The 9,573-nt window shown below is 43.0% G+C and overlaps 1 protein-coding gene across 4 annotated transcripts; it reads right to left on the bottom strand.

Annotated features, from left to right (window-relative positions):
• Positions 1-10: 10 nt before the first annotated feature.
• LOC102888471 (olfactory receptor 9I1-like) lies at positions 11-8,288 on the bottom strand. 4 transcript variants are annotated; one of them, XM_025040771.1, is made up of 3 exons: positions 2,609-4,653; positions 2,192-2,274; positions 11-1,180 (listed from the first exon to the last, which is right to left on the bottom strand). In XM_025040771.1, the coding sequence occupies exon 3, from the start codon at positions 1,161-1,163 to the stop codon at positions 228-230; it is 936 nt and encodes a 311-aa protein (XP_024896539.1). In that variant the 5' UTR covers positions 1,164-1,180; positions 2,192-2,274; positions 2,609-4,653; the 3' UTR covers positions 11-227. The 4 variants fall into 4 exon arrangements, with proteins under 4 accessions (XP_024896539.1, XP_024896544.1, XP_024896531.1 ...); XM_025040776.1 differs by lacking the exons at positions 2,192-2,274; positions 2,609-4,653 and adding an exon at positions 8,239-8,288; XM_025040763.1 differs by having other exon boundaries at positions 2,192-4,653.
• Positions 8,289-9,573: the final 1,285 nt, after the last annotated feature.

Here is a 9,573-nt window from a genome sequence, read left to right as displayed (position 1 = left end):
CTTGATCCTGGCTTTAATCACAGCAAGACAGAAATTTTCACTGATGCAAAAACAGGCAGAGAATTTCTGGCTCAAGGTCATAGAGCTAATAAATAAATTGCCCAACTACATTTTTTGGCCCAATATGACTTTGTAATTATAAGATTTGGTTCATGTGCTAAGGGACAAGCCAAAAGCCAAAAGATGATTTGCAGGAACTTCTGAGTTGATGGAGCTCAAGTCTTACTCTACTTGGAAACCCTCATCCTGTCAAGAGCTTTCTTCAGAGCTTCCTTCACTTCCTTGTTTCTCAGACTGTAGATCATTGGGTTCAGCATAGGTATGAGCACAGTGTAAAATACTGACACAATCTTGTCCTTCTCGAGGGATTTGCCCATATTACCTTTCAGGTATATAAATATGAGTGTCCCAAAGAAAAGAGTGACTGCAGTCATGTGAGAAGCACAGGTGGAGAAAGTCTTGGCTTTGCCACCTATTGCATGAATCTTCAGAATGGCCCGAATGATGAACAGGTAGGATATAAGAATCACCGAAACGCTGGTTGTAATGACCGAGAAAGCTAAGAAGTAGATCACCTGTTCCCGTAGCCAGGTCTCACTACAGGCAAGCTTCATCAGGGGTGGAAGGTCACAGAAGAAGAAGTCCACTTGGTTAGACTTACAGAAGGAGATCGAGAAGGTACACCCAGTGCGGACCACAGAATTAAACATGCCACCAGCGTATGCCCCGGCCACCAGCCCCAGGCGAGTCTGTGGTGTCATGGCAGTGGCGTAAAGGAGGGGGTTACACACAGCCACATAACGGTCATAGGCCATCACAGCCAAAAGGAAGCATTCAGCACTAGCACAGAGTGTGAAAAAAAAGAACTGGGTGGCACAGCGCTCAAAGGTAATGACCATCTTATCAGTATCCAAGATCTCAAGCAACTGAGGGACGATAACAGAGGAGTAGCAAATGTCCAGGAAGGAGAGGTGGCTGAGGAAGAAGTACATGGGAGTCTGCAAGCGAGAGTCACTCTGAATCAGCACGATCATGCCCAGGTTGCCTACCATGGTGATGAGATAAAGGACCAGGAACACAAAGAAGAGACCCATCTGCAGCTCTGCCTGCACCTGGAACCCCAACAGAATGAATTCTGTCACCAGAGTGCCATTCTCTGCCATGAATCCTAGGTTGTCTGCTGAAATAAAAAAATAAAATAAAGTCTCATTGAAGATAAATTAAGGGGAGCATAGCTTGATTTAACCATTTTCAGTAATGATAACAACCTTTTAGATGTGTAAAACACTTTACGTTTTTTACAAATTTTATTTCATTTGATCTTTCAGAAAGCCTTGGAAGCGTATATTGTTAATCCCATTTTCAAAAGAAGAATACAAGAGTCCAAGAGGTGAAGTGATTAGTTCATGATTTCGTAGTTAGCGAAGAGGCAAAACCGGAACTAGAACTCAGTTTCTTAGACATTTTCAAACTTCTGATAGGTTCCAAATTGGAAACCTTCATCAGCCTCAATGAAGAGGCAGGAAATACCTCTTTGTTGGAGAAACCCTAGTGTTAGAGTGTTAAGGTCATGGGCTTTGAAACCAGACCTAGGTTCAAATTCCTGGAGATCTTGGGCAAGTCAATTTATCTTTCTGAGCCTCAACATCTTTGTTGGCTTAATGGGGATTTCAACACCAAAAGTCACAATATTATTGTGAAAGACATAACATACTATGCTGAGCTTGTGGTCGGACTCACATACTTAGAATTATTTTTTCTAAATTATGCAACAATATGAGTAACGTGCTCTCAGGTTCATGTACATTTTGGAGTCTTATCTCCAAGTCCACAGGCCTGGAGTCCTAAAAATCAACTCTATTTTTGCAGTTCTTTTCATGTGCATATGAGTGGAATGGCGTTGGATGCAAGACAGTGAGCCGTGAAGAGCAAGCACTGTTAGAATCTCTACAACCTGTCAAGGGCTGAGTTCCTCTCCATTCCTGCCAACCAGCATGACCAGGTTTCTAAGATCTTCCCTTATTCCAAAGGACCTGTCTCATTTTTTTAAATGCCAGATCAATATCAATCAGTGAGTTACATGAATCAAGTCATTCCAGAATTAGCCTGCTTATTAAGGGACAAAGCCATCACACTGAATTTAGAATTCTAATATAGCTAAAGTTCTTGCCAGGTTCTTGGACAATCTCACCTCTGTGCCTTTGGATGCTGATAATTTGGGGTAATGGAAATACTGAATACTTCAAAGGTGATTCTTCTTGTCCTCCTTCTAAACTTGAAATAAAAACTGAAGTCGGTTTAAAAGGTCTCATAAGATTCCAGATAAATAAGAAAATGAAACTTTGCTCAACATTTGACAAAAGCTGATCTACTGATAAAATAAAAGTCATCATCTGGTGTTTTTCCTCCACTGAATTTCTGATAATGTAAATATTTAGGAGGTTTTTTCCCCTTAGGGCTCAATCTAATCCTGACCTTTAGCCAAAACAATGATTTTCTGTGTTATAAAAGGAATTCACACATATCATCCTGACCAAAGAGGTGGGGGAAGAGAAAGATAATACATTCATTTATTTATTTATTCAGTAAGAATCTACTGAGAACTTACCATATGCCAGACACGCTTCTCGAGGCTCAGAACAGTAAACAAAGAGCTTCTCCCTGGTAGAGCTGTCCTTCTAGCAGAGAGCTAAGCATATGCAATATATTTTTAGAGTATATTTCTACCATGATAGAAGATGATAAGTGTTATATAAAATAAAAATGAGAAAGAAGAAGAGCAGGGTGTGGGGAATTGGGAGGGCCAGAGTAAAAAGAGAGCTATTCAATAGAACCATCAGAGATGGTTTCTTGAAAAGGTAACATTTTAGCAGAAATGTTGGGGATCAGGTAACTATTTACTCATATTCACACACATCATTTATCCACAAACAATAGAAAATAAAGACACGAATCACCAGCACTGAACCACCCCATTTCCGTTACAAAATATACAGAGTTCTTCAGGTTCTTGTGAGTCACTTTCAAGGCAGCTTTGTTCAGAAGTGTCAGCCTCCTGATACGGAGAGAAGCCGGTAGGTCTCTCAGAGGCTCAGTGATCAGCTTACGATCATTTAATATAAAAGTAAGGCTAGAATCCCAACAATAGAGCATAGTGGTTAAGAAAATGAGCCCCGAAAACAGGCAAAGCTTGTTCCAAACTCAGACTCAGTAACTTCTATTTGTGTGACCATGGACAAAGCAATTGACCTCATGAGTCTCAGTCTGATATCTATTGCAATAACAACAGCACTGTTGTACTGTGAGAGGTAAAAGAGATAATTCATGGAAACATGGGCAGCGCACCAAGTACACAGTAAACACTCACTCCGTGTTAATTGTTACAAAAGTGATTTTTCAACCACTAGCTCTTTCTACCATTCAGAAATTTAATTTATCTCCATTTTATTACTGAGTCAAATGAGGCTCAAAGTGGTTAAACCAACTTGCTCAAGACCACGCAGTTAATAAATGGCACCAGGACTTCTGGCTCCAAATTCATCATGCTTTCTGCTAACCTGCACCGTGGCTCACCACTTCGGTCTAGGAAGTAGGACACTGTAGTCCAGCTTCAGGCAGCCCCAGCTGGAGAGGTACAAGTCAGGAGACCCACTTCACTCCACTACTCCCCTAAGAGACTTTTAGATCTCCTCTGGGGGAGGGCAAGTATTTTCCTTTGGAGGGGAATGTCGTGGTAGGAGAGGGGCAGTTGATTATGATGAGCCAGAGAGATTCATTGTAGGAAGGCTGGAAACAGCGTCTGGAGCTCCGAATTCAAGTCTGATTTCTGCCACTGATATAAACTTGAACAACTATCTTCCTGTCTGAATCTGTGTCCTCATAGGCGGAGGCTGCACTAAATGACCTCAAACATTGCATCTTGTTCTATAATATGATGGTCTCTCCTTTACTGAAAGTCTAATGAGGCAGGGAAAGAACATGTGTTAATAATAATAACAAAGAATGACATTAAGCACATAAACTGTGTGTCAAATACTGTTCAAGGTGTTTTCATAAACTGCCTCATTTATTTCTCACAATACTCCAACGCTGGATATTGTTATTACCCTATTTATAAACTGGAAAACAGGAGGTTGCAGAGAGTAATTAATTTGGTTTAAGTACACCACTAAGCCGAGACGTGAAGCATGATCTGTTGGACTCCAGGGCCAGGCTCCCAACAGCTGCCCACTGCTCACGAGTATGACGTTAACAAGTTACCACATAGTGAGCATCATTTTTATGCCCAAGATTTTTTAGCAGCTTTATATACATTACTCCCTACATTTGGGCAAGGAGGACAGCAATATAAGTTAAATAAAGATTTTGGAAAATGACTTCAATTCTGAGTTGGAAAGACTGTATGTTCTCTTTTTGGTAGTATCACCTGTACATGTCACATCTTGTCATCTTGTCCACAGAAATGGGAGGGCAGAAGAGATGCACAGGGCTACCACCAAATCAGACTCCAAGGAGGAGTGTGCAGCCACCGAGGCACCATCACCTCTAGTACAGTTTTAAGTGACAAGACAAAAGTCACGTGAACCAACTTTGCTCCTGGCTCCTCGTTACCGCCTACCTGTACTTGCCCTTTGCCCAAATCTCATTCTTCATTTTTAATTTATTTTATCTCGCTGCATGCCGTGCATTTTTATAAGCCACTTTATATCTCTTTGGAAAGAGATATTGATGAATACATACAAAATAAAATGGCCTATTAGCCAGATGCCAGGATGGTCAGAATGATCAGACTCATCAGCATCAGACCAATAACGGTGCCGCCAGAGGACTTTGCCAAATGGACTCTGGAAAGAATGAACACACAGTGGTTCGATCTAAATCAGACTGATCTATGGACAATGAAGAAAGGCAGATGCTCAAGGAAGAAGATGGAAAGCTTAGGGAGGTCTCCATGTCTGTGCCTCTGTAGTCGGCTCTTGAATTCTTCACAAATCCAAATCTCGAGACAATGACCTTGGCCTCCATACTGGGACAGTGAGCAGCATGCAAGGTGTCTTAATTCATGGCGCACCTTCACAGGATCCTTTTGAGCATCGAGTGTGTCCATTTTGCAATGAGCACAGGAAAATTTTAAAGAAAACCCAGGTTTCCTTTTTCCTTGTGTTTGCTGATCTTCCAAGGAGCTGGAAAGTTTGGTTCTCTCCAAAAACAGTTCCACTTTGCCTTGCGATGCATGGTCTAAATTCCTGAACTGATCCAAAATGACCAATAACTCTAGCTAGAACAGCCAGTCCACTTCCTAATGAAGAAGATTAGGGAAAACAAACAGCAGCTCTGCAAAATCTCCAGGCGAGGAGAAGAACCATGGATCAGAGAGGCCTCAGAGGAAACTATTTGGTCCCAGGCAATTTAGATAAACTACGCTGCTGGGAAAATATGAAGAAAACACTGAAGCAGCAGTTTCCTGTTTTTGAAGCCCACAACATAGCTGAAATTGCTGGCTTTTACGGATGCACAGGAGGAAAGTGAATCCTCAGTGCCGTTACGAACCCATCCTACTCCATGGTTTTGGGCACCCATTGGCATTTCACGTTTTGAGAGGTCTGTTTTCTCGTTGTTGATAAGGCGTAGAAATATTTCACTTCCAGACAAGACTCCCCTGGTGGACCTCTGTCAGACTAGGTTATCTGTCCCCTGCATTAGTCATGTCTGCTCAAGATCCACAGCCTCATCTTTGTGTCCGCCGATGGTAAACACACCTAAGACATGTAATTCTCACATATGCCAAAGCTAAAGGAGAAAGACCTTGAGATCACCTGCTCTTTGAGATTATTAATGCCCCCCAAAACCTTCACAGAACCTCAGAAAACAGACAGGGGTTTCAGAAGAGAGAAAGCCCAGTAGGCTTTGATGTTTAATAACTTCCCACTGTCATCCTCCGGCTGAGAAAGCACTGCACCAGGAGCCAAGAGGCTACTACAGATCAAACGAGAAAAATGTATGGGAAGATGATTCTGAAAGTAAAGCATTTGTACTTGGAAGGAATTGTTAGAAGTGCCCAGACATCAGCTTTAAAATAACATATACTGTGGAAAATATATACCCATGGATCTGAAAGTTATTTCTATCTCAGCAAAACTAATCTACTTAGATCCTCTGAGTCAGGTTTAAAGTTATTTTAAAATAGGGAGGTATAAAGTTTGTACGATATGCCAAAAGTTATGGAGCCATCGCTCTCAGCTGGAAGTCTGCGACAAAGATTTGTAAAAGATCTGCCTTTATATGTACTGTGCCAGGCAGTAATCTGGACACTGGGGACGTAGTGATGAATATATAGAACTAAATGGACAGAGATGATAGTGATTCTCCCTCTGCTGCTGTAATAGAACTGGCATCGTCGGTTTGAGCTTACTTGAAAAGGAAAAAAGGAATGAGTTACAAGATGCTTTGACGGCCACTCAAAGTGTCAGGGTGGACTTGAGTCCTCAAACAGTTGAAATAGTGAAAAAACATAGCTTCCTCCACCCACACGCTTTCTGTGTTCAGGCTCAATCTAGAGATGAAAACAGTCTCTATTTAAGTTTCTCTTTTCCTCAGAAACTAGTTTGGGAAAAAACTTTAGTTGGTAATTTTCTAGTTGAATTAAAACTCATAAATATATAGAAAAATATTCTCCAGCAAGCGTCTTAAAATAGCAGAAAGGCAGACCAGCATGGTGTCACAGAACCAGAAAGCTTTGAAGATCTGTCATGGGTGGGGGGGAGTTTCAAATCCCAGCCAGTCGCTTAAATCCTCTGAACTTCAGCTCTTTCATCTATAAAATGGGCATGAAGTCATGAGGATGAAATAAGATGACATATTGTATGTTAAACAAAGGTTAGTTCTGTTGCATACAATGGAAGGTGTGAATTCTTCCTCCCCAAAATTAAGAATTGCTTTCATGATTCCTCACTTTAGAACATTATACCCCCATTATTTCATCTGAGCCTTACACAATTCATTTTTGGATGAGGAAAGTAGGACTCAGAGAGGCCAACTGACTTGTCCAGTGATCACACAGCTAGGAAGAAAAGCAGTCAGGACTGAGACCTAGAACCCTTTCCACCACACCATGCATCCCCCCGCCCCCACCGTGGCGGTGGGAGTGATACAGATGCTCGTGTCCCCAAAGAAAGGAGGTGGGAAGGAAAAGACCTGAAAAGTTGAAATCTCGAGGTTCTTCTTCACTTTGCGATCCTATAATAAACTTCTAAAAGGGCACGTAAAGTCTGTCCGAACACTGACCTCAAACCTTCCCCAGCGCCTGCTCACTCCGACCCATCTGCTCCCTGGACTGAGTGAGCAATAGCATCTTGGAACTTAAAGGAGTCTCTGAAGGTCATGGTTCTGCCCTTCTGCCTTCAGATAGACGAAGCAGAGATAAGAAAACAGAGGCCCTGAGATGACGAGGGTCTTGCCCAGAAGCAAAGAGCCAATGGAAAAGTGAGGAGTGACTGGAGTCCAGATCTCCCGCAGCCTGACGAGACCCTGTTGCTACTGCCCGGGCTGCTCCTCCTTCTCAGAGTCTTAGCACAGCTTTTCTGATGCTCAGCATTACTCAAGTTCCCTGCTTCTTGGAGGCCAGTGAGAACAGAGCAGCCGCCCTCCCTTAAAGAGACATTGGGAGTGGAGAGGCGTTGTGGCTGATGGGGATTCCTAACAGAGCCAGCCTTACAACGCATGGACACAAGCCTCAGGTCTCATAAGGTCTGGACAGAACCCTTCTGCCACCCCAAACCCCTTAGAGCTTCTCCAAAAGTCAGTGCCCAGCTGACCCGTCCTAAAAGAGACCTTGGTTCTCTATGCCTTACGGCGGCTCACACGGAAAGTGGCTAATGGACTCTGAATGGCAAGGGTCTGAGAATTACTTCCCGCCCACAACAGAAAAGCCCTGTAGAACATGGCTAATGGCTGGTTTTTGAGCTAATGGTGACCCTTTTTGACCAATCACATTTATGGAGCCTGGACAATTTCAGGGATGGAGACTTACTCTCCTACAAAGGAGTTCATTCTGTTTTAGATCCTACCTATTGCTTTCAGCCCCCTCTGTATGTCAGTACCATCGCATTCCGAATATCTGCCAGAGTTTTACAAGTTTCTTACAGATTCGACAAGAGTTGCTGCTTGCTCTTTCCCCTTTTGCAATAGAACCCCTTACATTTAAATAGCGCCCCTAGTTTTCTGCGTGGTCTCACCTACCTTGTCTCTTCTGATTCCGAGAACAATCACCTGAGTCAGGTTTGAGAGGCTTTATCAGTCCGATGTTATAGATGAGAAACTGAAACCCAAAGATGCTAAGTGTCTTGCATCACTTCAAAGGGGAAGTGAAACTAAAAACTCCCAGCACATTGTGCTCCTCAGAAAACTATACTAGTTTTGACCCTACTCTCTAAAGAGAAAAAGAGAGAAACCCTTTTTAGATGAAAGGAAACCAAGATTCAGGTTGTCAAGCCCATTTTGAATCTGGACTGTGGTTCATTTTCTCTCTAATCTGCTGTGGCCACACTTACTTTTGTCAAGACCAAGAGGTCCTTCCCTAATCCACAAGACAGGGCTGGTTGGAAGCAGAATGTGGTACCTAAGCGGGACTTTGGGGGATGAGAGAAATGAACAACTTCAGCACCTTCAGCTCACAAGCCCCAGCATCCTCAGGAGCACCCCTTAATAGCTGCCTAGATCTCTGCCCTATCCTGGGTGTTCCAGGAAGGCAATTAGAAGATCAGAGCGGGGGTTTGGGGGAGTGGATTTGCCACTGATGGGGGTTCTCTAATCAGGCCCTAAGCTTCTAATTAAGCTTCTCTGATTCCCAGAGGAGAGAAACCTTTAGAAAAAGGCCCCTCAAAGTTATGTTTCTCAATCTGTCGCCATTCAGCCTTTGTCCTGTCTGGCCGTCCCCACCATAATTGAGTCTCATTTGGAGGATGAGGGGAGATACTGCCACATTCTCCCCTCTAAGGAGTTGTCATCAACCCAAGGTAGCCCTTCCTGACCAATCTCGTTTACGAGGCATTTAAGTGAGATAAGTGACTATGTGAAGTCCCAGCAGCCCACTCGTTCATTTACTCAACTAATATTAATAATCTGTATATAAAGTACTCAGAGTAATACCTAGCACACCATGTTAGCTTTATCTATGTTTAACCCACTGACTCCTCGCAACGATCCTATGAGATGGGTACTGTTATGATTCTACTGTAGCGGTGAGGAAATTGGGACTCCGTGAGGAAAACACCACCCAGGGTTACCCGGTGGGGCAAGAGAAAGAGCTGAGACGGAACGAGAGGAGATATTTATACATATCATTAATTGGGAGCAAAGTTCACAGACTATTTTTATACTGTTCCATGGGGGTGAGTGAACAAGAAAAAGATTAACTGTTTTGAAGGAACTCAAGTGAGAGAGACCTACAGTCCACTGCGTCACTCCGGAAAGTGGCGAGACTCTTGCTGGGCAGCTCATGATGTCGGGGCCATAGAACACTGTACCCTAAAAGTCTAGGCAACCACAGGAAAAGAACTGGCCCCCAAACTTGCC

Source organism: Pteropus alecto, unplaced genomic scaffold (assembly GCF_000325575.1).
Source record: "Pteropus alecto unplaced genomic scaffold, ASM32557v1 scaffold91, whole genome shotgun sequence".
In the NCBI taxonomy this organism is placed as follows: domain Eukaryota; kingdom Metazoa; phylum Chordata; class Mammalia; order Chiroptera; family Pteropodidae; genus Pteropus; species Pteropus alecto.
Note: the sequence above shows the minus strand (reverse complement) of the source record. Positions and strands in the feature narration are given on the sequence as shown.